The 27010-nt window shown below is 42.6% G+C and overlaps 2 protein-coding genes across 3 annotated transcripts in view; both read left to right on the top strand.

Annotated features, from left to right (window-relative positions):
• LOC101040877 (class I histocompatibility antigen, B alpha chain-like) overlaps window positions 1-27010 on the top strand; it is a 361503-nt gene that overhangs the window by 55893 nt on the left and 278600 nt on the right. The window lies entirely within an intron of this gene.
• LOC101047676 (patr class I histocompatibility antigen, A-126 alpha chain-like) lies at window positions 4494-7942 on the top strand. Of its 2 annotated transcripts, none has more exons than XM_074398297.1 (8): window positions 4494-4714; window positions 4845-5114; window positions 5356-5631; window positions 6200-6475; window positions 6617-6733; window positions 7172-7204; window positions 7310-7369; window positions 7537-7942. In XM_074398297.1, exons 1-8 carry the CDS (start codon window positions 4651-4653, stop codon window positions 7623-7625), a joined length of 1185 nt encoding a protein of 394 aa, XP_074254398.1. In that variant the 5' UTR covers window positions 4494-4650; the 3' UTR covers window positions 7626-7942. The 2 variants fall into 2 exon arrangements, with proteins under 2 accessions (XP_074254398.1, XP_074254397.1); XM_074398296.1 differs by having other exon boundaries at window positions 4531-4714; window positions 7310-7357; window positions 7523-7611.

Genomic DNA, 27010 nt, shown 5'->3' on the forward strand with positions numbered 1-27010 from the left:
ATCTATATAGGTTATAAGCCCCACAAAAAAGAACTTTTTACTTTTTCTTATCTTTAAACAATTTGATGTATATAAAGTAAGAGTAAATGAAGGGAGCAGGATAGTCTTTTGCACTTAACTCAATATTCGCCATTTTCTATCATCTTCATCTTTTCTGATAATCCCATTTTCTACCTAGTATCATTTGCCTCTAGCCTGAAGAATTTTCTTTACCCATTGTTATTGTGCAGATCTGCTGGTGACAAATTCTCTTTTCTTTTACCTGCAATATTTCCTTATTTTGCCTTTCCTTGAGGGACATCTGTGCTGGATATAAAATTCTTAGGTGACCTTTTATTCTTGAGGCACTTCAAAGATGTTATTCTACTTTCTTTTGTTTGTATGGTTTCTAATAAGAAGTCATTGGTCAGAACAGGAGAAACAGAGAAACAGAGAAACCAAAACTGGGAAAATAACGTGGTGGACCTAAAACTTATCATATCAATAATGACAAAAACCTACATGAATCAACACTCCAGTGAAGAGCAGCAATTGTGTGACCTGGCTTAAAAAAACCACAGAACAAAACTATATGCAGTTTACAGATATGCACTTTCTTTTTTTCTTTCTTTCTTTCTTTTTTTTTTTTTTTGTAACTTTTATTTTTAGTTAAGGGGTATGTGTGTAGGTTTCTTATATAGGTAAACTTGTGTCATGGGGTTTTGTTGTACAGATTATTTTTGTACCCATTACTACCCATCCAAGCATTAAGCCTGAGTACCCATCAGATCTTTTTCCTGGTCCTCTCCCTCCTCCTACCCTCCACCCTCAAGTAGATCCCAGTGTGTGTCGTTCCCCTCTACATGTCCATGTTTTCTCATCCTTTAGCTCCCACTAATAAGTGAGAACATGTGGTATTTGGTTTTCTGTTCCTCCATTAGTTTGCTAAGGATAATGGCCTCCAAGTCCATCCATGTTCCTGCAAAGGACATGATCTTGTTTTTTTAAATGGTTGTATAGTATTCTATGGTGTATATTTTCCTCCTCCTCCTCCTCCTCCTCCTCCTCCTCCTCCTCCTCCTCCTCCTCTTTCTTCTTCTTCTTCTTCCTCTTCTTCTTCTTCTTCTTCTTTTCTTGAGATGTAGTCTCACTTTGTCACTAGGCTGGAGTGCAGTGGCATGATCTCAGCTGACTGCAACTTCTGCCTGCCGAGTTCAATTCTCCTGCCTCAGCCTCCCAAGTAGCTGGGACTAGAGGCGCATACCACCACGCCCAGCTAATTTTTGTATTGGTTTAATAGAGATGGTGTTTCACTATGTTGGCCAGGGTTGTCTCCATTACCTGACCTCATGATCTGCCCCCTTTGGCCTCCCAAAGTGCTGGGATTATAGGCAGCCATATTTTCTTTATCTGGTCTACTACTGATGAACATTTAGGTTGATTTCAAGTCTTTGCTATTGTGCATAGTGCTGGAATGAACATATGTGTACATGTAAGACATGCACTTTCTTTTTTTAATTTAATTTATTTTATTTTACTTTAAGTTCCAGGACACACGCAGAACCTGCAGGCTTGTTACATAGTCTGCCATGGTGGTTTGCTGCACCTATCAACCCATCCTCTAAGTTCCTTCCCTTCAATCCCTACTCCCCAACAGGCCCTGGTGTGTGATGTCCCCCTCCCTGTGTCCATGTATTCTCATTGTTCAGCTCCCACTTAGAAGTGAGAATACTTGGTGTTTGATTTTCTGTTCCTGTGTTAGTTTGCAGAGGATGATGGCTTCCAGCTTCATCCATGTCCCTGAAAAGGATATGAACTCATTCCTTTTCATGGCTGTGTAGTATTCTGTGGTGTATATGTACCACATTATCCTAATCCAGTCTATCATTGATGGGCATTTGGTTTGGTTTCCTGTCTTTGCTATTGCAAATAGTACTGCAGTAAACATACGTGTGCATGTGTCTTTATAGTAGAATGATTTATATTCATTTGGGTATATGCCCAGTAATAGGATTCTTGAGTCAAATAGTATTTCTGGTTCTAGCTCTTTGAGAAGTGGCCACACTGTCCTCCACAATGGTTGAACTAGTTTACATTCCCACTGGCAGTGTAAAAGTGTTTCTATTGTTCCACAGCCTTGCCAGCATCTATTTTTTCTTTTTAATAATTGCCATTTTAAGTAGCAAGAGATGATATGTCATTGTGGTTTTGATTTGCATTTCTCTAATGATCAGTGATAATGAGCTTTTTAAAATATGTTTCCTGGCCACATAAATGTCTTCTGAGAAGGGTCTGTTCATATCCTCTGACCACTTCTTTATGGGGATGGGTTTTTTGTTTAAGATCCTTGTAAACAAACATCTCATCATTCTTGTTTAAACACCTAACAGGTATCCTAACCAGTGCAACATGGCAAGACAATGAAATAAAAGACCAATAGAAGGACCAGGCATGGTGGGTCATACCTGTAATCCCTGCAACTTGGGAGGCTGACCACTTGAGTTCAGGAGTTTGAGACCAGTCTGATAGTGAGACCTCATCTCTATTAAAAACAAATAATTTTAAAAGAAAAAAGATTAAAAGGAAGAAATAAATGTCTTTCTTTGTCACCAGTTTCATTGCATATATAAAAAACACTAGGGAATTTGGAAAAAAATCTCTGAAATTAATCACTGAATTCACGAAATAGTTCATAAAATATCTGTAATAAGTCACTTAGATGAACATAAAAAGGTAGCAAATAATACTAGTCATCAAGAAGTACAAATTAAAACCACAGTGAGAAACCACCTCACAACACCTAGAATAGGTAAAGTTAAAAAGACATATGATAAGTCTAAATAATGGCAAGAATATGGAAAAATAGGAATGTCTGATGTTGCTGGTGCAAATGCAAAAAATGTGGCAGACAATTTGTAAAGCAGTTTGGCAATTTCTTATACAGCTACCCATCCATTACCACATGACCCAGCAATCCCACAAATATGTATTTATCCAAAGGAAATAAAAATGTAAGTCTACACTTGTGAGCAGTTATTTACAGTGGCTTCATTAATAACACACCCTAACTGGAGTAATCCCCATGTCTATCAACTGGAGAATAGAGAAACCAATGAGTAAACTGGGATTCCAGCAACAATCAGCAGCTGCTCAGCAACAAAAAATGAATGAATGGCATCATCTCAAACACTGTTATGCTAAGGGAGACCAAACAGAGGACTACACATGATTGCATGTCCATGAAATTCTAGAAATTTCATTCTTGCAGTCACAAAAAGCAGGGCTGTTGTTGAGTAAAGGGAAGGGGGTTAGGGTGGGAGGCAATGATTAAATAGAAGGGGACATCAAGAAAGTTTTTAGGGAAAAGGAACTGTTCTCTACAGTGCCACAATTTGAGAATAACTGGGCAACGGGAACTGAGGGGACAGGAGGATCTGAGGGATGAGAGGGGCAGAGAGAAGGGTTGGAGAAGCAGGAAGTGAGGAAAAGGAGAGAGGAAAGAATTCTAAAGCAGTGGAAGAGCATAGGAGGGGGCTCTTTGCTTTCAGTATTTAATACATTTTGTGGGACTTCCTAAAAACTAATGGCTTCCCTATGATTTTAAAAAAAAGGGTTACAAAAATACCAAGTGTCCGGATAAAATATGCACACTTCTTACATGTGTCTAGTTCACAAAAGCAGACAGTGCTTGAGCGCTGGTGAAGAGCATTGGGACTGCATGGAGCACTCACAACTCTGAGTGATGATTACAGGCTCCCGGTTCAATACACAGTAACAAACCTGCTTCTTTGTATTCAGGAGATGTTCTGGACTCACACAGGAAAACTGTGATTAGGGAATGAAGATAATTTTAAATGCAACAATCCAGAGCCACAGATCCATAGTCTGGGAAAGTAAAACTTAGGAGCTTTGAGAGTTTAATTGTAATCCTGTTTTGACACAGGTCTTTTACAGATTGGAATTCTAATCATTCAGGGATTATCAATATTGTGCTACCTACTGTATTAATAAACAAAAAGGAAACTGGTCTCTATGAGAACCTCCATCTGGTGCCTTAAGGCAAAACTTCACCAGGTTTAAAGAGAAAACCCCTGTCTCTACACCTCCATTCCCAGGGCGAGCTCGCTGTCTGGCATCAAGTTCCCCGCGGTGAGTTTCCTTGCACAAAAGTCCAAGGGGGAGAGGTGAGGAGTGGGAGGCAGGTAGTCCAGTTCAGGGTCGGGGATTCCAGGACGAGAAGCGGTGGGGAAGGGGCTGGGCGCAGCCTGGGTGTCTCTCTCTGGTTTCCACAGACAGATCCTTGGCCAGGACTCAGGTAGACAGTGTGACAAAGAGGCTTGGTGTAGGAAAAGAGGGATCAGGAGAAATTCCAGGTCCCAGGTGTGAGTCTCAGGGTCTCAGGCGCCGAGGGGCGTGTTTGCATTGGGGAAGTGCAGCGTTGGGGATTCTCCACTCCCCCGCAGCGTTGGGGATTCCCCACTCCCCCGAGTTTCACTTCTCCCAATCTGTGTGGGGTCCTTCCTCCTGGATACTTTAAGCTTATCCCCAGTTCCCGCTCCCACTGAGTGCTGGGTTTCTAGAGAAGCCAATTAGCGTCGCTGACGTCCCCGTTCTGAAGCCCCAGATCACCTACCTGGACTCAGATTCTCCCCAGACGCCGAGGCTGGGGTCATGGCGCCCCGAACCCTCCTTCTCCTGCTCTCAGGGGCCCTGGCCCTGACCAAGACCTCGGCGAGTGAGTGCGGGGTCGGGAGGAAAACGGCCTCTGCCGGGAGGAGCGAGGGGCCCGCCCGGCGGGGGCGCAGGACCCGGAGAGCCGCGCCAGGAGGAGGGTCGGGCAGGTCTCAGCCTCTCCTTGTCCTCAGGCTCCCACTCCATGAACATTTTTCTCACCTCCTTGTCCCGGCCCGGCCGCGGGGAGCCCCGCTTCATAACCGTGGGCTACGTGGACGACACGCAGTTCCTGTGGTTCGACAGCGACGCCGCGATTCCTAGAGCTGAGCCGCGGGCGCCTTGGGCGGAGCAGGAGGGGCCGGTGTATTGGGACGGGATGACACAGGGACTGAAGGCCTGCGCACAGACTTGCCGAGTGAGACTGCTGGACATACGCGGCTACTACAACCAGAGCGAGGCCAGTGAGTGACCCTGTCCCGGGGCGCAGGTCACGATCCCTCCCCATCCTCCACGGACGGCCCGGGTCTCACTGTGTCTCTGGGCCCAAGGTCCACCCTGAAACTGCAGAACCCGCCCGTACCCTGGACCCGAGAGAGCCCCAAGGCGCCTTTACCCAGTTTCATGTTCAGTTTAGGCCCAAATCCCTGCGGGTTGGTCGGGGCGTGGCTGGGTGGGCAGGGCTGACCGCAACGGCGGGGCCAGGGTCTCACACCCTCCAGACGTTGTTTGGCTGCAACCTGGGGCCCGAGGGGCGCCTCCTCCGCGGGTACTGCCGCATAGCCTACGACGGCAAGGATCACATCGCCCTGAACGAGGACCTCCGCTCCTGGACAGCCGCGGACACCGTGGCTCAGGCCACCCAGCGCAAGTTGGAGGCAGAGAAATATGCAGAGCAGTTGAGGGCACAGCTGGAGGGGTACTGCGTGGAGATGCTCAAAAGATTCTTGGAGAACGGGAAGGAGGCGCTGCAGCGCGCAGGTACCAGGGACAGTGGGAAGCCCTCCCCATCTCCTATAGATCTCTCTGGATGGCCTCTCACGAGGAGGGGAGGAAATGGGATCAGCGCTAGAATATCTTCCTCCCTTGAATGGAGAATGGCATTTTTCCTGAGTTTCCTCTGAGAGTCCCCTCTGCTCTCTAGGATAAGTAAGGGATGACGTCTCTGAGAAAATGCAGGGGAAGATGGTCCCTGGAATATTGATCGGAGTCACCTTTGACCCCTGCAGCCGCCTTGGGCACCGTGACTTTTTCTCTCAGGCCTTGTTCTCTGCTTCACACTTAATGTGTTTGAAAGTCCGATTCCAACTTTTCTCAGTCCCTCAGCCTCCTATGAGGTCAGGACCAGAAGTCTCTGTTCTTCCCTCAGAGACTAGAACTTTTCAAAGAATAGATTATCGCAGGTGCCTGTGTCTAGGCTGGTGTCTGGGTTCTGTGCTGCCTTCCCCACCCCAGGTGTCCTCTCCACTCTCAGGATGGTCACATGGGTGCTGCTGGAGTGTCCCATGATAGATGCAAATTGCCTGAATTTTCTCATTCTTCCCATCAGACCCCCCAAAGACACATGTGACCCACCACCCCATCACTGACCAAGAGGCCACCCTGAGGTGCTGGGCTCTGGGCTTCTACCCTGCGGATATCACACTGACCTGGCAGCGAGATGGGGAGGACCAAACTCAGGACACGGAGCTTGTGGAGACCAGGCCGGCAGGGGATGGAACCTTCCAGAAGTGGGCGGCTGTGATGGTGCCTTCTGGAGAAGAGCAGAGATACACGTGCCATGTGCAGCACAAGGGGCTGCCGGAGCCCCTCACCCTGAGATGGGGTAAGGAGGGGGATGGATAAAGAGAGGATTATGAGGGGGTCACATCTCTTCTCAGGGAAAGCAGGAGCTCTTCTAGAGCCTTCAGCAGGGTCAGGGCTGAGGCCTGGGGTCAGGGCCCCTCACCTTCCCCTCCTTTCCCAGAGCCATCTTCCCAGCCCACCATCCCCATCGTGGGCATCGTTGCTGGCTTGGCTGTCCTAGGAGCTGTGGTCACCGGAGCTCTGGTCATTGCTGTGATGTGGAGGAGGAAGAGCTCAGGTAGGGAAGGGGTGAGGGGTGGGGTCTGGGTTTTCTTGTCATGCTGGGTATTTCAAGCCCCAGGTAGAAGTGTGTCCTGCGTCATTCCTGGGAAGCACCACCTACACGTGGGCTGACCCAGCCTGGGGCCCTGTGTGCCAGTACTTACTATTTTGTGAAGCAGACATGACAATGAAGGACAGATGTGTTTTCATGATTGTGGTGTTGGGGACCTGAATCCAGCATTCACAAGTCAGGGGAAGGTCCCTGCTAAGGACAGACCTTAGAAGGGTTGTTAGTCCAGGACCCATGCCTGCTTTCCTGGTGTTTCCTGATCCTGCCCTGGGGGTGAAATCATGGTTCTAGAAGCTTCTCTTGGGTCCAAGACTAGGAGGTTCCTCTAAAGTCACATGGCCCTGCCTCCTCACTGTCCCCTCACAGGACATTTTCTTCCCATAGGTGGAAAAGGAGGGAGCTACTCTCAGACTGCATGTAAGTGGTGGGGGTGGGAGTGTGGAGGAGTCACCCACCCCGTAATTCCTCCTGTCCCACATCTCCTGTGGGCTCTGACCAGGTCCTGTTTTTGTTCTACCCCAGGCAGTGACAGTGCCCAGGGCTCTGATGTGTCTCTTACGGCTTGTAAAGGTGAGACCCTGGGGATCTGAAGTGGGTACCGGGTAAGGCAGAGGGGAAAGGACTGGGTAATGGGGATTCTTTGATTGGGACGTTTCAAGTGTGTGGTGGGCTGTTCAGAGTGTCATCACTTACCATGACTGACCTGAATTTGTTCATGACTGTTGTTTTCTGTAGCCTGAGACAGCGGCCTTGTGTGGGACTGAGATGCAGGATTTCTTCACGCCTCCCCTTTGTGACTTCAAGAGCCTCTGGCATCTCTTTCTGCAAAGGCATCTGAATGTGTCTGCGTGCCCGTCAGCATAATGTGAGGAGGTAGAGAGACAGCCCACCCTGTGTCCACCATGACCCCTGTCCTCATGCTGACCTGTCTTCCCTCCCAGTCATCTTTCCTGTTCCAGAGAGGTGGGCCATGGTGTTTCTATCTCTGTCCCAACTTCATGGTGCACTGAGCTGCAATAGCCTACTTCCCTGTGGAAAATAAAAGTCTGAACATAAATGTGTTTTCTTAACTATTTTCCATGAGAGGTTGATGAGTTAAATAAGTCAATTCCTAAAATTTGAGAGAGGAAATAAAGACCTCAGAACCTTCCAGAATCCACGTTTGCTGTGCTGAGTCTGTTGCAGGTGGGGATGGAGAAGGCTGTGAGGAGCCAAGTGTGAACAGGGCCTGTGCCCAGTTGCTGCTGAGTCCATCACGGGCTTTATGTGGTCATTCCTCAGCTGGGTCAGCTTCACTGCTCCATTGTCCTTGTCCCTTTAGTGGAAACTTGTCCAGCTGGAGCTGTGACCACAGAAGCTCACACATTGACCAGGGCGGCCCCTGCACACGGGAGTCTCTGTGTTTCTGAGACAAATTTTCAGACCCATTCAGCTCCTGGCCTCCTTCTAGGGCTCCTCTTCTGCTCTGCTCTCCTGCCCTCTCTCCCTGCCCTGGTTCCAGTGATCTTGGTGCTGGCTCCAATCCCAACTCATGAATCTATAAGGCAGAATCTAATTTAGACTTATATTTGTTTGTGAAATTGGATCCATCATCAAGGACTATTCTTTCCTGAAGAGAGAAGCGTGATTGTGTGTTGCAGTGTGCAGGGGTGTATGTGGGTTGGGAGTTGGTGTAGGAGGAGGGATGGGGGAGGAGGGACACACTAGCAACCCTGCCGAGAAAAGCACAGGTAGCTTCTATGTCAGTGTGAGGGGACGTCGTGCTGTAGCTGCCAGGAAACAGCACTTGGCCCGAGTCTATGTTAATAAAGATACTGCCTTTAGAAAAGGACATGCTCTACGGTGACCTTTGTTGTCAGCCAGACATAGGACAGAGTGGTTCTGCATATGGGGAGCATCATTTAAGTAAAATCAGAAAAATCTCTAACCTTGTGGAGCATGTGTTTCAGTGGGAAGAGAGAGACAACAGATACACTATTGCCAGAGCAAGGAAGGAAAGTACTAGAAGGTGGGAAGTGCTGCGAGACAGGTGATCCAGGGTGTGGGAAGTGGGGACAGGGAAGGTGGCTGTTGTGCTGGGTAGTCTATGTGCACGACTTTGCAAAGGTGACCTTTGAGGAAACAGTTGAGGGACATGAGGAGTTGTCCATGAGGAAATCTGGGGACGTTCTTTCCAGGCAGGGGAACCACCAGTGCAAATGCACTAGGGCAGGATGGTGTCTGTGTTCCCAGGAAAGCAAGGAGGCCAGGAGGGCTGGGCAGAGAGAATCTGAGGTGAGGTCAAAGGTACAGCCAGGGCAGGTGGGCCTGGAGGGTGTGGGGAAGCATCTGACATTTGTTCTGAGTAAGATGGGGAGGTAGCGGACAGTTTTGAGCAGAAGAGAGATGTGGTACAACTTCTCTTTTAAAAGGATCTCTGACTGCTGTGCTGAGAACAGAATTGAGAGGTGAGGGACACGGGAGGCAGAAGAGAAAACAGTGGGAAGCGAGTGTAGTATTCCAGGCTGGAGATATTGTTACCTTGACTGGGGTGTGAGCAGGGGAAACAGTGGGACGTGAGGGGATTCTGGATGCATTTTAAGATGGAGTAACAGCATTTGCCAATGGATTGTATCTGTGGTGCGAGAAAGAAGAATCAAGGACACTCATAGTTGTAAAATGAGTGAGTAGAAGGAAGGGTGGAGCTGCTATCAGTGAAGACGAGGAGACTCTGGCAGGAGCATACTGAGGAGGGGGCATCCCAGGCACTCAATGAAGGAGATGTCTACCAGGAATGCAGGTGAGGGAGCTGGGGTGGCAGTTGGACAGACAACTCCAGAGTTTAGGGGAAATGAGAAATAGACTGGGCTGGAGACATAGATTTAGGAAGTCACACCATATAAACAATACTTATAACCTCAAGCATGGATGAGGGCACCAAGGCAGTGACTGGCTATAGAAGAGAATGAGCACAAGGACTGAACCCTGGACCTCCAGTTCTAAGGGATCTGATCAGACCATACCGAGAGCAGACTGCACAGTTCTGACCTCATGCCTAGAGGACACTTAGACAAGGACCTCCCATGTGCAGAGGAATAACCTGGATGTGGTTCTCAGATCCAAGAAGTCTAGGATTGAGCAAGAGATTCTGAATTTATGACAAGACTGGATCCTACGTTTCTGGTCTCCGAATCAAGAACACCAGGATCCCACATGTCTGAGCATCAGCCTGCCTGTAGTGCTTGTTGTATAAGTGATGTTTTGGTCTTGTGTATAATACTCTGAGACAGGCATTCTGGGAAGCAGCCTGAGTATTTTCTAAGCCTCTGCCCTCGCTGTTGGGAGCCAGGTTGGGAACCACTGAGATTGGAGATCAGAGTTCCCAGGGTGGGTGAATGGGGTGGATTTTCAAACCTTGTATAAAAGAAGATTTTTCTCTCAGAAATAAAAGGGAGGATGTATATCATCAATTATGAGATGTGATATTTTCTGCTGATCTCTCCACCATAGGGTAGAGGCCAGGTAGACAATTCAGGATGCGGCTCTCACACAAAGAACACGTCTGAATGCTGCTCTCTGACACTGGGCCACGCGCTGATTTCTCACCCACTTCTTGGAGCAAACTATGGAAAACAAATTTCTCTAATTTACACATAAAGTAGTAATACATGGCATTGGGGGCTAATTTTATTGTGGGGAAGGCCACAGAACAAGAATGGAAATTACACAACCAGGAACAGAATCCACAGCCCACACTAGATCAGGTCCCTCCTGGGAACAGCTGCCACTGCTGCTGAGCACAGACGCCGGTGCTCACACCTCTGACACCCTGGTGCTGGACACTGGACCCTCAGGCTAGGACAGATGTCACTGCTGCACCCGAAAACTGGACATCACCACTGCCACTCAGCCACCTTTACTAAAATGCATTCTGCACAGTCCCAGCCTCTCTGTGTCGCCTCATTCTGGCTCAGAGTCTGGCAGTGATATAGGAATTAAGAAGAAATTACTTAGGCAGAGAGCGAGGGTATGGAAGACCTCAGTAATGTTTTCCTTTTAATGAAAAGCAGCCCCAAATAATTTTCTATTCTAACAAACAGCAGCCTGTAAAATTAAGCTTTAGACAGACAAGCCAGCTGGGAGCTCTCACGGGTGAATGCGGCAGCTGTGCCAATAGGAAAAGGATGCCTGGGACTAGGCATGGTCACCATGGTGGCTCCAGCTTCCTTTCTCTTTACCAGCCATGTGTACAGTAAAGAGCAGACAACATGGGACCAGCCAAGTGGAAATCTCATTTGCATAATAGGATTAGGGTGGGATGAACAGCCTTTCCCAGGAACTGTGTAAATGTCACACCTGGTCCAACCAACCTGTGAGCCCTACCTAAATTAGACACCATCTCCTCAAGCCTGCCTATACAATCAGATGCACTTCCATTCCAGGCTGGAATTCCCGTTCAGGAGCTCTCTGTCTTGCAAGAGAGACAGCTGTTTCACTTTGTCTCTCTTTTGCCTATTAAATCTCTGCTCCTAAACTCACTCCTCATGTGTCAGTGTCCTTAATCTTCTTAGTGCAGAACAATGAACCTGAGCATTTACTGGAGAGAAAGATGCTGCTTCAGCAGGCGCTCATCTGACTGGTGCAGCCTAAGACTCATGTCCATGGTCAACTGCAGGGGTGACTGGAGTGTTGTGCTCTTCTAGGGAGGGAGGTGGCTTCTGTCTCCCCTCAAAACTTTACATGTAGGCCAGGCATGGTGGCTCACACCCATAGTCCAAGCACTTTGGGAGGCTGAGGTGGGTGGATCACCTGAGGTCGGGAGTTTGAGACCAGCCTAGCCAACATAGTGAAACCCTGTCACTACTAATAATACAAAATTAGCCAGGCATGATGGTGCATACCTGTAATCCCGGCTACTCAGGAGGGTGAGGCAGGAGAATCACTTCAGCATGGAAGGTGAGATTGCAGTGAGCTGAGATTGCACCATTGCGCTCCAGACTGGGAGCAAAACTCCACAACACACACACACACACACACACACACACACACACACACACACACACAATTTACATGTTGTAAACAAAAAATAAACTTCAAAGTCACCCCTCCCAACCATTTTAATGGACACCCTCAGCCAGGGCACTCAACAGTTCACCTGGAAGACTGGCTCAGGCCACCATGGGAAGCAGGTGTTGAACATACCTCATTACGCCCTCTTCCCTTTTGGAATTCAGGAAAAACTGACCAGCATTCAACATCAACATAGATCTTAAGTCTGATCAGAAACATTTCCAATCTATTCTCTCTGAAGGCGGCCACATGGAGGCTTCATCTGCACGATTAAATTTTGGTCTCCACAACCTCTTGTTATAATCCAGACATTCCTTTCTATTGATAATAACTGAATCATTTGCCAATCAGAACATTTTAAAATCTACCTGTATCCTAGAAGCCCTGCCCTCCACCCCCACTTGCTTCAAATTGTTCTGCCTTCCTGGACTGAACCAATATATATCTTAAATGTATTTAACTGATGTCTCATATCTTCCTAAAATGTATAAAACCAACCTGCACCCCAACCACCTTTAGCACATGTTCTCAGGGTCTCCTGAGGGCTGTGTCATGGGCTGTGGTCACTCATAAAGGTCTCAGAATAAATCTCTTCAAATATGTTACAGAGTTTGACTCCTTTTATTGACAGTGTGGAATTCTGATGTAGGAAAAGGGTTCAAGTGCTGGTGTGAGGGGTGGGAAAAGAATGACAAATTTTAATTCTTAGAGCAGTGATTCAAATTTTATCTGGTACCTGTTAGGGACTTGGAGTGTCTGAATAAATCAATGACTAATAAATAACATCTTTCTACTCTTCCCTTGAGAGTAAGTTATTACCTCAAGTGTTTGTCTATCCCAGTTCATACTCTAGATTATTGGAGTGGCATCATGTGATGGTGAAATGATTATTCACACATCTTCCCTCAGTATTGTCTCTTATTAGGATTTAAAAACCCAGGTTTGTAAGATTTCAGAGGATCTGGGTACACATTGATGTTTTACATTAATATTTATATTTTCTCGTGTGTGGAAATATTTCTAGGGAAAGAATCTCTACCATTTATTAGTTTTTATGTGACCCCCCTCAGAGGCCTAAAAGAAAATCCTAACTCCTAGACTAGAGGTAGGACCACTCCACATGTCAACAATGAACAGCTGCTGGCAACCTGTGTTTAACAGATTAGGGTCATGAAAGAAATGTTTATGAATTTTTATCTTTTCATCTGGGACCGAAAGGCAGATGTTTCTTTGCTTATTCTGACTGTAAGTTTCGCTCTGTGGGATAGTGATGGCATTTTCCTGTACCCAAATAATTTTCTGAATATCCAAAAGCAGGCGATAATCCTAGAATTTGACACAGTTCTGACACTAACTACCTGGAGTTTGCCTCAGACTCCACAGGTTTAAGGGCTCAGTCCCACAAGACCATCCTCACTTCAGATGCAAGTAACAAGTCACACCTGGTCCAAGCAATCTTTGGGCCCTATATAAATCAGACATCATCTCCTCAAGCCTGTCTATAAAATCTGGGGCATTCTTATTCTGGGCTGGAATTCTCTTTCAGGCTTCCCTCTCTCTTGAAAGAGAGAGAGCTATTCCCCTTTGTCTTTCTTTTGCCTATTAAACCTCTGCTCCTAAACTCACTCCTTGTGTGTCAGTGTCCTTAACCTTCTTGGTGCAAGATGACGAACCTCAAGTATTTATATGAGACAATGATGCCACTTCAGCAGGTGATCAACTGACTGGTTTCATGAAAACTGACCCAGGAAGAAACAGAAAATGTGACCAGCCAGAGATAAATCGCAGAAATTGAATTTGTAATTGAAATACTTCCCATAGAGAAAACTCCAGGTGCAGAAGGTTTCACTGATGGATTGTATGGAACACATAATTGAGAAATAGCATCAATTTTACACACACTCTTTTAGAAATTTAAGCAAGCAACCATTTTCAACTAAATTTATGAGGCCAGCATTACATAAAAAAAAAAAGGAAAGAAAGAAAGAAAGAAAATCCAGACAATGAAATCACAAGAAAAAAGAAATACAAAGAACTGTATCTGTAGAACCCAAACCCAAAATTCTATTCAAAAAGTTATTAAATTTAAATAAACATAAAAAGAGCAATATGTCATGCCAGATTGATTTTTTCATGGAGAAGTAAGTTTGGTTTAACACCTGCAAATTAAATAACACAACTCAGTCAATTAATATAATAAAAAGCAGGCTGGATGCAGTGGTTCACACCTGTAATCCCAGCACTTCGGGTGGCCCAGTTGGGCAGATGCCTTCACATCAGGAGTTTGGGACCAGCCTGGCCAACATGGAGAAACCCTGTCTCTACTAAAAATACAAAATTAGCCGGGCGTGGTGATGGGCACCTCTAACTCCGGCTACTCTGTAGGCTGAGGCAGGAGAATCTCTGGAACATAGGAAGTGGATGTTGCAGTGAGCCAAGATTGTACCACTGCACTCTAGCCTGGGCAATGGCATGAGACTCTGTCAAAAAAAAAAAAAAAATTCAAGACAGGGTCTCACTCTGTCACCAAGGCCAAGTGCAATGGCATGATCATAACTAACTGAAGCCTCAGCCTCCCAAGTTAAAGCAATCTTTCTGGCTGTCACAACTGCCTGCGCCAGTGCCAGGACAGACACCAACAAATCCATCCCCACCGTCACCAACACTGGTGGCACAAGCATTGCACTGGAACACCACAGTCCCACTCCTGGTGGTACCCCACACCAGCCAATGTGCCTGCACTCCACTGTGCTACCTCAGCTGCTGGCATGTACCCCAAAACTAAAATAAAGTGTTAAAACAACATTAAAAAAATTTTTTTAAGGTATCAAATGAAGATGGCAAAAGTCAAGTGCAACTAAAACAAAAATGGATAAATAGAACCTGATTAAAGAGCTTCTGCACAGCAAAATAAACTATCAACAGAGTAAACAGTCAGCCTACAGAATGGCAGAAAATATTACAAACTATGTATCTGACAAAGGTCTAATATCCAGAATCTATAAGGAATTTAAACAAATTACAAGCAGAAAACAACCCCATTAAAAATTAGGCAAAGGACATGAGCAGACATTTATCGAAAGAAGCCATATGCACAGCCAACAAGCTTATGTAAACACACTAATCATTAGAGAAATATAAATCCAAACCACAATGAGATACCATCTCATACCAGTCAGAATGGCTATTATTAAAAAGTCAAAAGTTACACATCCTGGTAAGGTTGGAGGGAAAAGGGAATGCTTATATACTTCTAGTAGAAATGGAAATTAATTAGTTTGGCCTTTATGGAAAGCAATTTGGCAATTTTTCAAAGAACTTAGAGCTACCTTTTGACCCAGCAATCCATTTATTGGGTATATTCCCAAAGGAATAAAAATCATTCTACCTTAAAGACACATGCATGTGTATGTTCATTGCAATATTATTCAGAATAGTAAAGACATGGAATCAACCTAAATGCCCAGCAATGGTAGACTGAATAAGGAAAATGTGGCACATCTCCACTGCAGAATACTACACAGACATAAAAAAGGACAAGGTCATGTCCTTTGCAGCAATATGGATGGAACTGAGGCCGTTATTTTGATAACTAACACAGGAACAGAACACCAAACACCACGTGTTCTGATGCATAAGTGGGAGCTCAACAGTGAGTACACATGGACTCAAAGATGGGAACACTAGACACCAAGGCCTACTTGAGGGTGGAGGATGTGAGAAGAGTGAGGATTAAAAAACTTCCTATCAAGTACCATGTCTGTAACCTGCTTGGTGAAATAATCTGTATATCAAACCCTCATGACATGCAATTTAAATAGATAACAAGCCTGTACATGTACCAGTGAACCTGAAAGTTAAAAAATAAATGAATAAAAAATAGAATGCAACACGTATTTGTGATGAAAATTATCATTAAATAGGAATAGTAGGCAAGTTCTTCAATTTGATAAATGGCTTATATGTAAAACTGCAACTCACATCATATTTGAAGATGAAAATTGATTACTCTCTACCCAAGAACAGGAAAACAGCAAAGATGTTATGGAGGTCCTGGCCAGAGCATTAAGCCAAGAAAAACAAATGAAAGACTTATAAATGAAAGAGAAGTAAAGTGTCCTAGTTTGCAGGTAATTATATCATTGCCTAGGTTGTCTTCCAGGGTTTTTACTCCAGGGTTTTTACAGTTTTGGATTTTACATTTAAGTCTTTAATCCATCTTGAGGTGATTTTGGTATATGGTGTAAGAAAGGGGTTCCAGAGGAGAGATCCAAGATGGCTAATTACTAGCAGCTCAGGACTGTAGCTCCCGGTAAAAGTGTAGAGAACTAGAGGACGCCACACTTTCAGACGAATTTTTGTTGCTCACGGACCAGGAGATTCCCAGCGGAGGAGCCCCACGGGTCACCAGCACGACTCTTGTGGCTGGCCTGGTGGTTTTGCTGGCACTCCTGGGCTGCGGTTCTTGGTGCAGAGTAAACAGGACTGGGTTTCCTTTTGGTTGACGTTTGGAGCTCCAGGAAGGCAGAGTCACCTATTCAGCTGATTGAAAAAGGGACTTAATTCCCCCAACAGACCCCAGTGTGTAGTGCTCCCCTCCTTGTGTCCATGTGTTCTCATCGTTCAACACCCGCCTATGAGTGAGAACCTGGCAGTGTTTGATTTTCTGCTCTTGTGTCAGTTTGCTGAGAATCATGGTTTCCAGGTTCATCCATGTCCCTAAAAAGGATGCGAATTCATCGTTTTTGATGGCTGCATAATATTCCATAGTGTATATGTGCCACATTTTCCCTGTCCAGTCTATCATTGATAAGCATTTGGGTTGGTTCCAGGTCTTTGCTATTGTAAACAGTCTGCAGTGAACATTCATGTGCATGTGTCCTTATAGTAGAATGATTTATAATCCTTTGGATATATACCGAGTAATGAGATTGCTGGGTCAAATGGAATTTCTATTTCTAGGTTCTTGAGGAATCGCCACACTGTCTTCCACAATGGTTGAACTAATTTACACTCCCACTAACAGTGTAAAAGTGTTCCTATTTCTCCACATCCTCTCCAGCATCTGTTGTCTCCAAATAGGGGAGGGACAGCAGGGGATGGAGAGTTGGGGAGAGATAGCATGGGGAGAAATGCCAGATATAGGTGAAGGGGAGGAAGGCAGCAAATCACACTGCCATGTGTGTATCTATGCAACAATCTTGCATGTTCTTCCCATGTACACCAAAACCTAAAACTCAATAAAAAAAAAAAGAGAAAGAAAAGAAAAAGGGACTTAAGAAGAAAGCCAGACCAGAGATTCCTGGGCAGAAAGCACCACAAATCTTTATGCCGCTATTTTGGCTGGCGCAGTGGGTTGCTCAGATTCTGCCACTGGGAATCAACAAGTTGGACGTCCACTCAGAGACCTAATTTGAAAGTTGGTAATTACGAAGATGACAGGTGGATAGATTTACAATGATGGGAAGAAACCAGTGTGAAAAGGCTGAGAATACCCGAAATCAGAATGCCTCTCCCTGTACAGGAGATCACAGTTCCTCATCAACAAGAGAACAAGGCCTGATGGAGAACGAGTTCATTCCATTAACAGATTTAGGCTTCAGAAGGTGGATAATAAGAAACTTCTGTGAGTTAAAGGAACATGTTCTAGCCCAATGTAAAGAAACTAAGAACCTTGAAAAAAGGTTTGATGAAATCCTAATGAGAATAGACAATCTAGAGAGGAATATAAGTGAATTAATGAAACTGAAGAATACAGTATGAGAACTCCACGAAGTATGCACAAGTTTTAAGAGTGAAATTGATCAAGCAGAAGAAAGGATATCAGAGGTCGAAGACCAACTTAATGAAATGAAATGAGAACACAAGATTAGAGAAGAAAAAGTAAAAAGGAATGAGCAAAGTCTCCAAGAAATATGGGACTATGTGAAAATACCTAATTTACATTTGATAGGTGTACCTGAATGTCATGAAGCGAGTGAATCCAAGCTGGAAAATATTCAGAATATTAATAAGCAAACCTTTCCTAACCTAGCAAGGCAGGAAAATACTCAACTTCAGGTAATACAGAGAACACCACAAAGATATTCCTCAAGTAGAGCAACCCCAAGACACATAATCGTTAGATTCACCAGGGTTGAAATAAAGGAGATAATTCTAAGGGCAGCTAGAGAGAAAGGTCAGGTTACCCATAAAGGGAAGCCTATCAGACTCACAGCAGATCTCTCAGCTGAAACCCTACAAACTAGAAGAGAGTGGGGCGGTCAATATTCAATACCCTCAAAGAAAAGAATTTTCAACCCAGAATCTCATATCCAGCCAAATTAAGCTTCATAAATGAAGGAAAATTAAATTTTTTCACGAACAAGCAAGCACTCAGAGATTTCATCACCACCAGGCCTGCTTTACAAGAGCTTCTGAAAGAAGCACTATACACAGAAAGGAACAACCAGTATCAGTCATCCCAAAAACTTACCAAAAGGTAAAGAGTATCTCCGTAATGAAAAATCTGTATCAACTAATGAACAAAATAACCAGCTAGCATTAAACAACAATATTAAACTCATGAATATCAATATTAATCCTAAATTTAAATGGATTAAATGCTCCAATCAAAGACACAGACAGGCAAATTGAATAAAAAGTCAAAACCCACCAGTTCGCTGTATCCAGATCCATCTCATAAGCAAGGACACATGAAGTCTCAAAACAAAGGGTTGGTGGAAGACTTACCAATCAAATAGAGATAAAAGAAAAAGAAAAAGGAAAAGAAAACAGAAATTATAACTTTCATCTCTGACAAAATAGACTTTAGTAGTAAGAAAGACTAAAAGAAACAAAGAAAGACATTACATAATGGTAAAAGTATCAATGCAACAACAGGAATCAATGATCATAAATATATATGCACCCAATATAGGAACACCCAGATACATAAGACAAGTTCTTAATGACTTATAAAGAGACTTGGACTCCCGCACAATGATAGCGGGAGACTTTGACACCACATTGTTAATATTCAATGAATCAGAGAGATAGAAAATTAACAGGGACATCTATGATTTGAACTCAGACCTGGAACAAGTAAATTCAGTGAATATTTATAGAATTCTTCACCCAGGTGCGCACAACATACATTTTTCTCAGTATCACATTACACCTAGTTTGAAAGTGACCACATAATTGGAAGTAAATCACTCTTCAGTATTTGTATAGCATTTCGCAGACTTAAATAAAATATTGGTTGGCTGTTTGTTTGTTATTTTCTTCCCTTATTCCTTCCTGTCTCCACTGTTAAGCACAATTACCAGCATAAAAGAGGTTTTTAATACCTATTTTTAGATTGCATTCCAGCCTGGGCAATAGAGCAAGATTCCCATTCTCTCTTCCCCTTTCTCTTTCTCTTTCTTTCTTAAAAAAAAAAAAAAGAAAAGAAAAAAAAAGAAAAGAAAGGGGTTCCATTTAAATCTGCATATGGCTAGCCAGTTATCCCAGTACCATTTATAAACAGGGAATGCTTTCCCCATTGCTTGTTTTTGCTAGGTTTTTCAAAGATCATAGTTGTAGGTGTGTGGTCTTATTTCTGGGTTGTCCGTTCTGTTCCATTGGTCTACGTGTCTGTTTTTGTACCTGTATCATGGTGTTTTGATTACCATAACCTTGAAGTATAGTTGAAATCAGACAGGGTAGGCTGGGAGTGGTGGCTCATGCCTGTAATCTCATTATTTGAAAGCTGAAGCAGGTAGATCATGAGGTCAGGAGTTTGAGATCAGCCTGGCCAACATGGTGAAACCCCATCTCTATTAAAGATACAAAAAATTAGCCTGGCATGGTGGTGTGTGCCTGTAATCCCAGCTACTTGGAAGGCTGAGGCATGAGAATTCCTTTAACCCAGGAGGCAGAGGTTGCAATGAGCAGAGATTCTGCCATTGTACTCCAGTGTGGGAGACAGGGTGAAACTCTGTCTCAAAAAAACAAAAACAAAAACAAAAACAACCCCCCCAAAACAAAAACAAAAACAAAAACAAAACCAAAACCAAAACCAAAAACAACAACAACAAAAATAACAGAAAAAAGGAAAGAAATCAGTGTGATGCCGCCAACTTTGTTCCTTTTGTTTAGAATTGTCTTGGCTATTCAGGCTCTTTTTTGGTTTCATGTGAATTTTAAAATAGCTTTTTCTAATTCTATGAAGAATGTCAGTGGTAGTTGTTTGCATCATCTCTGATTTCTCTGAAGAGTGGTTTACAGTTCTCCTTGTAGAGATCTTTTACCTCCCAAGCTATCTGTGTTCCTAGATATTCTATTCTTTTTGTGGCATTTGCGAATGGGAGTTCATTCCTGATTTGGGCCTCAGCTTACCTGCTGTTGGTGTGTAGAAATGCTAGTAATTTTCTCACGTTGATTTTGTATCCTGAGACTTTGCTGAAGTTGTTTATCAGCTTAAGAAGCTTTTTGGCTTAGTATATGTTTTTTTCTAGATATAGAATCATGTCATCTGCAAACAGGAATAGTTTGACTTTTTCTTCCTATTTGAATTCTTTTTATTTATTTCTCTTGCCTGATTGCCCTGGCCAAAACTTCCAATACTATGTTGAATAGGAGTAGTGAGAGAAGGCATCCTTGTCTCATGTTGGTTTTCAAGGGGAATGCTTCCAGCTTTTGCCCACTCAGTTTGATGCTGGCTGTGGGTTTATCACAGATGGTGTTTAATGTTTTGAGGTGTTTTCCTTCACTATATAATTTATTGAGAGCTTTTTAAAAACATGATTGGATGTTGAATTTTATCAAAAGCTTTTTCTGTGTCTACTGAGATAATCGTGTGGTTTTTTTGTCTTTAGTTCTGTTTATGTAATGAAGCACATTTATTGATTTACGTATTTTGAACCAACTTTGCATCCTGGGGATGAAACCTACTTGACTGTGGTGGATGAAGTTTTTTGATGTGCTGCTGGATTCAGCTGACCAGCATTTTGTTGGAAAGTTTTGCATCAATGTTCATCAAGAATGTTGGCCTGATGTGTTTTTGTTGTTGTTGTTGTTGTATCTCTGCCACATTTTGGTATCAGGATGATGCTGGCCTAATAGAATGAGTCAAAGAGGAGTCTCTCCTTCACATTTTTTTGAAATAGTTTTAGTAGAAATGATATCAGCTATTTTTTGTACATCTAATAGAATTCATCTGTTAATCATCTTGTCCTGGGCTTTTATTGGTTGGTAGGCTGTTTATTACTGCCTCAATTTCAGAATTCATTATTAGTCTGTTTGCGGATTCACTTTCTTCCTCGTTCAGTTTGGTGGGCTGGTGTATGTGTCCGGGAGTTGATCCTTGTATTCTAGATTTTCTAGTTTATGTGCGTAGAGGTGTTCATAATATTTTCTGGTGGTTGCTTATGTTTCTGTGGGGTCAATTATAATGTTCCTCTTACTGTTTCCAATTGTGTTTATTGGAATCTTCTCTCTTTTCCTCCTTATTAGCCTAGCTAGGGCTCTATTTAGTTTATTAATTTTTAAAAACCTCCTGAATTTGTTGATCTTTTAAGTGATTTTTCACTTCTCTGTCTTCTTCAGGAGACAATACCTTAGTTAACTTTTTTTGTTATTTCTTGTCTTCTTCTACCTTTGGGATATGTTTCCTCTTTGTTCTCAAGTTCTTCTGGTTGTGATTCCCGGTTGTTAACTTGAAATCTTTCTAACTTTTTGATGGGAACATTTAATGCCATCCTCTTAACACTGCCTTAGCTGTTTCCCAGAGATTTTGGTATGTTGCATCTTTGTTCTCATTATCTTCAACGAACTTCTTAATTTGTGCTTCAGTTTCATTATTTACCCAAAAGTCATTCAAGAACAAGTTATTTCATTTCTATGTAATTATATGGTTTGACTGATTTTCTTAATATTCATTTTGATTGTGATTGCACTGTGGTCTAAGAGAATGTTTGTTATGATTTCAATTCTTTTGCATTTGAAGAGGAGTGTTTTACTTCCAACTATATGATCCATTTTAGAGTAAGTGCCATGTGGCAATGAGAAAAATGTATATTCTGTTGTTTTGGGATGAAGAGTTTTATAGATATTTATCAGGTCCATTGGATCCAGGGCTGAGTTCAGGTCCTGAATATCTTTGTTAATTTTCTGTCTTCGTGATCTGTCTAATATTTTCAGTGGAGTATTAAAGTCTTCTACTATTATTGTGTGAGGTTCCAAGTCTCTTTGAAGGTCTCTAGGATACTGCCTTATGAATCTGGTATTCCTGTATTGGATGCATATATATTTAGGATAGATAGATCTCCTTGTTGAATTTAACCCTTTACCATTATGTAATGCCCTTCTTTGTCTTTTTTGATCTTTGTTGGTTTAACACCTGTTTCATCAGAAACGAGGATTACAACCCTGCCTTTTTTCCTGCTTTCTATTTGCTTGGTAAATATTCCTCTGTCTTTTTTTAAAATTTTTTTATTTTTTTTAATTTTTTTATTTTTTGAGCCTATGTATGTCATTGCATGTGACATGGGTATATTGAAGACAGCATACTGATAGATCTTGGTTCTTTATCCAGCTTGCTACTTTATGTCTTTTAAATGGGGCATTTAGCACATTTACATTTAAGGTTAATACTGATATGTATGGATTTGATAGTTTCATCATGATGTTAGCTGGTTACTTTGCAGACTTGCTTATGTGGTTGCTGGTTGCCTTATTGCTTTATTGTGTCAATAGTCTGTACACTTTAGTGTGTTTTTGTAGTGGCTGGTAGCTGATTTTCCTTTCCATATTTAGTACTTCCTTCAGGAGTTCTTGTAATGGAGGTCTAGTAGTAATGAATTTCCTTGGCATTTGTTTGTCTAAAAAGAATCTCATTTCTCCTTTGCTTATGAAGCTTAGTTTTGTTGGATATCAAATTCTGGCTTGGAAATTCTTTTCTTTAAGAATGCTGCATATTGGCCTTCAGTCTCTTCTGCTTGTAGGATTTCCACTGAGGGATCAACTGTTAGTCTGATGGGCTTCCCTTTGTAGGTGATCTGGCCTTTCTCTCTGGATGTCCTTGACATTTTTTCTTTCATTTCAACCTTGGAGAATGTGCTGAATATGTGTCTTGGAGATGATCTTCTCATGGAGTAACTTACTGGGGTCCTCTGCATTTCTGAATTTGAATGTTGGCCTGTCTAGCTATGTTGGGGAAGTTCTCATGGATGTTATCCTGAAATGTTTTCCAAATTGGTTGCATTCTCCCCATCTCTTTCAGATACACCCATTTTTCTTAGGATTGGTTTCTTTACATAATCCCATGCTTTTTAGAAATTTTATTCATTCCTTTTCCTTCTTTTTTCTCTATTCTTGGCTTCCTGTCTTATTTCAGAAAGCCAGTGTTCAAGTGCTGAAGTTCTTTCCTCCACTTGCTCTATACTGCTATTAATACTTGTGAGTGCACTAGGAAATTCTCATCGTGTGTTTTTCAGCTCTGTCAGATTGGTCATGTTCTTCTTTATACTGGTTATTTTGACTGTCAGCTCCTGCAGTGTTTTATAATGATTTTTAGCTTCCTTACATTGGGTTACAGTGTACCCCTTTAGCACAGTGAACTTTATTTTTTTCCGTATTCTGAATTCTACTTCTGTTGTTTCAGCCATCTCAACCTTAGCCTGGTTCCAAACCCTTGCTGGGTTTTTGAGTTTTCAACATTCCTTAGCTGATTCCTTATCAACTTTGTGGGCTTATCTACCTTCAGTCTTTGAAGTTGTTGACATTTGAATGGGTTTTGTTTTTCTCTTCTTTTGTTCTCTCTTTTAACAGTCTGACCACTTTTCTGCAGGGCTGCTGCAGTTTGCTGGGGGCCTTCTCTAGTCCCTAGTTGTCTCAGATTTTCCAGTACCTGGAGGTATCACCAGTGAAGGCTACGTAACAGCAAAGATGGCAGTCTGCTTCTTCCACTGAGAGATCTGTTTCAGAAAAGTACAGGCCTGTTGCTAGCCTGAACACACCTGTAAGAAGTACTGGAGACCTTGGTTGGGAGGTCCTGCTTAGTCAGGAGGAGCAGGACCAGAATCTAGAGCTTTACCAAAAGGTGGAATGCTCCCTCAGGAGACACAGAAATGATTCAATTGAGCTGGAAGCTAAGACAGCTTCAGTTTCTTATGATTCTGAATCAGCAAAAAAGGAAGAAATTACTGCACTGTCTGGGTGAATGGTTTTGGTCATCAGGGGGGAAATTGGTCTGCTACTACACAGTGGCAGTAAGTAAGACTATGTCTGGAACACAGAAGATCTCTTAGAGCATCTCTTAGTAATACTCTGCCCTATAATTAAAGTCAATATAAACTACAACAGCCCAAGTCAGGTAGGACTACTAATGAGCCATACCCTCAGGAATGAAGGTTTGAGTCACACAAGCAGGTAAGGAAACCTGATCAGCTGAGGGACTTGCTGAAGACAATGGGAGTATAGGATGGTCAGTTAAAAAAAAAAAAAGTATTTATAAATACTAGTTGTGGCCAGCACAGTGGCCCATACCTGTAATATCAGCACTTTGGAAGTTGTAATGTGAGGCCAGCCTGGGCAACATGCTGAAACTACATCTTTACTGAAAATAAATACAAATATTAGTTAGGCATGGTAGTGTGCTTTTAGTTCCAGTTACTTAGGATGTTGAGGTAGGAGGATCACTTGTGCCCAGGAGGTGGAGGTTGCAGTTAGCCAAGGTAATGCCACTGCATTCACTCCAGCCTGGGCAACAGAACAACAATCTGTTTCAAATAAGTAAATAAATAAGTAAGTGACCAGCTCATGTGACCAGTTATAGGAATAAAGATGGTAAATGTTATGAGTATTACTTTCTAATTTTTTTGTTATTTACATTCATATTTATTCCTAATGAGCATGTTTTGTTACTTTAAATTTTTTTAATTGTACTTTTGGTTCTGGGGTACATATGCAGATTATGCAGTATTGCTGCATGGGTAGACACATGGCAATGTGGTTTGTTTCCTCTATCCGCCTGTCTCCTACATCTGGCATTTCTCCCCATGTTATCCCTCCCCAACCTCCACACACCCCTGCTGTCCCTCCCTTGCAGTGTGTGATGCTCCCCTCCCTGTGTCCATGTGTTCTCATTATTTAACACCACCTATGAGTGAGAACATGCAGTGTTTGATTTTCTGTTCTTGTGTCAGTTTGCTGAGAATGGTGGTTTCCAGGTTCATCTATGTCTCTACAAAGGACACAAAGTCATCATTTTTTATGGCTGCATAGTATTCCATGGTGTATATGTGCCACAGTTTCCTTGTTCAGTCTATCATCGATGGGCATTTGGGTTGGTTTCACGCCTTTGCTATTGTAAACAGTGCCACTATGAACATATGTGTGCATGTGTCTTTATAATAGAATGATTTATAATCCTTTGGGTATATACCCAGTAATGGGATTGCTGGATCAAATGAAATTTCCATTTCTAGGTCCTTGAGGAATTGCCACACTGTCTTCCACAATAGCTGAATTAGTTTACACTCCCACCAACAGTGTGAAAGTATTCCTATTTCTTCACATCGTTTCCAGCATCTGTTGTCTCCAGATTTTTTAATGATAGCCATTCTAACTGGCATGAGGTGGGATCTCAATGTGGTTTTTATTTACATTTCTCTAATAATCACTGATGATGAACATTTTTTCATATGTTTGTTGGCCTCATATATGTCTTCTTTTGAAAAGTGTCTGTTCATATCCTTCTCCCACTTTTGGATGAGTTTGTTTGTTTTTTTTCTTATAAATCTGTTTTTTTTTCTTTTAATAGATTCTGGATAGCAGCTCTTTGTCCAATGGGTAGATTGCAAAAAGTTTTTTCCATTCTGTTGGTTGCTGGTTCACTCTAATGATTGTTTCTTTTGCTGTACAGAAGCTGTGGAATTTAATTAGGTCCTATTTGTCTATTTTGGCTTTTGTTGCCAATGCTTTTGGTGTTTTAGTCATGAAGTTTTTGCCTATGCCTATGTCCTGAATGGTTTTGCCTAGGTTTTCTTCTAAGGTTTTTATGGTGTTAGGTATTATATTTAAGTCTTTAATCCATCTGGAGTTAATTTTAGTGTAAGGTTTCAGGAAAGGGTCCAGTTTCTCCTTTCTGCACACTGCTAGCCAGTTTTCCCAACACCATTTATTAAACAGGAAATCTTTTCCCCATTGCTTGTTTTTGTCAAGTTTGTCAAAGATCAGATGGTTGTAGATGTGTGACATTGCCTCCAGAGCCTTTGTTCTGTTCCATTGGTCTATATCTCCTTTTTGGTATCAGTACCCTTCTGTTTTGATTACTGTAGCCTTGTAGTAGGGTGATTTGTAGTTCTCCTTGAAGAGGTCCTTTACATTCCTTGTTAGTTGTATTCCTAGGTATTTTATTGTCTTTGTAGCAATTGTGAATGGGAGTTTGCTCATGATTTGCCTCTCTGTTAGTCTGTTATTATTGTATAGAAATGCTCGTGATTTCTGAACATCGATTTTGTATCCTGAGACTTTGTTCAAGTTGCTTATCAGTTTCAGGAGATTTTGGGTTGAGATGATAGGTTCTTCTACATATACAATTATGTCATCTGAAAATAGAGACAATTTGACTTCCTCTTTTCCTAATTGAATACCCTTTATTTCTTTTTCTTGTCTAATTGCTCTGGCTAGAACTTCCAATACTACATTGAGTAGGAGTGGTGAGAGAGGGCATCCTTGTCTAGTGCCAGATTTCAAAGAGAATGCTTCCAGTTTTTGCCCAATCAGTATGATACTGGCTGTGGGTTCGTCATAAATAGCTTTTGTTATTTTCAGATACATTCCATCAATACCTAGTTTATTGAGAGTTTTTAGCACAAAGCACTGTTGAATTTTGTCACAGGTCTTCTCTGCATCTATTGAGATAATCATGTGTTTTTTGCCTTTGGTCCCATTTAAGTGGTGGACTACATTTATAGACTTGTGTATGTTGAACCTGCCTTGCATCCCCAGAATGAAGTCTACTTGATCACAATGGATAAGCTTTTTGATGTGCTGTTGCAGTCAGTTTGCTAGTATTTTATTGAAGATTTTTGCATGTATGTTCATTATGGATATTGGCCTGAAGTTTTTGTTGAGTCTCTGCCAGGTTTTGGTATCAGGATGATGTTGGTCTCATAAAATGATTTGGGAAGGATTCCCTCTTTTTGG

Source organism: Saimiri boliviensis, chromosome 4 (assembly GCF_048565385.1).
Source record: "Saimiri boliviensis isolate mSaiBol1 chromosome 4, mSaiBol1.pri, whole genome shotgun sequence".
NCBI lineage: Eukaryota > Metazoa > Chordata > Mammalia > Primates > Cebidae > Saimiri > Saimiri boliviensis.

What these genes read in the sequence shown, in the direction of transcription:
- LOC101047676 (XM_074398297.1), top strand. Translation starts at nt 4,651, where the DNA reads ATGGCGCCCCGAACCCTCCTTCTCCTGCTCTCAGGGGCCCTGGCCCTG. An exon ending in CTACAACCAGAGCGAGGCCA is followed by an intron (nt 5,115 to 5,355) that starts GTGAGTGACCCT and finishes CGGCGGGGCCAG; the next exon opens with GGTCTCACACCCTCCAGACG. An exon ending in GGAGGCGCTGCAGCGCGCAG is followed by an intron (nt 5,632 to 6,199) that starts GTACCAGGGACA and finishes TCTTCCCATCAG; the next exon opens with ACCCCCCAAAGACACATGTG.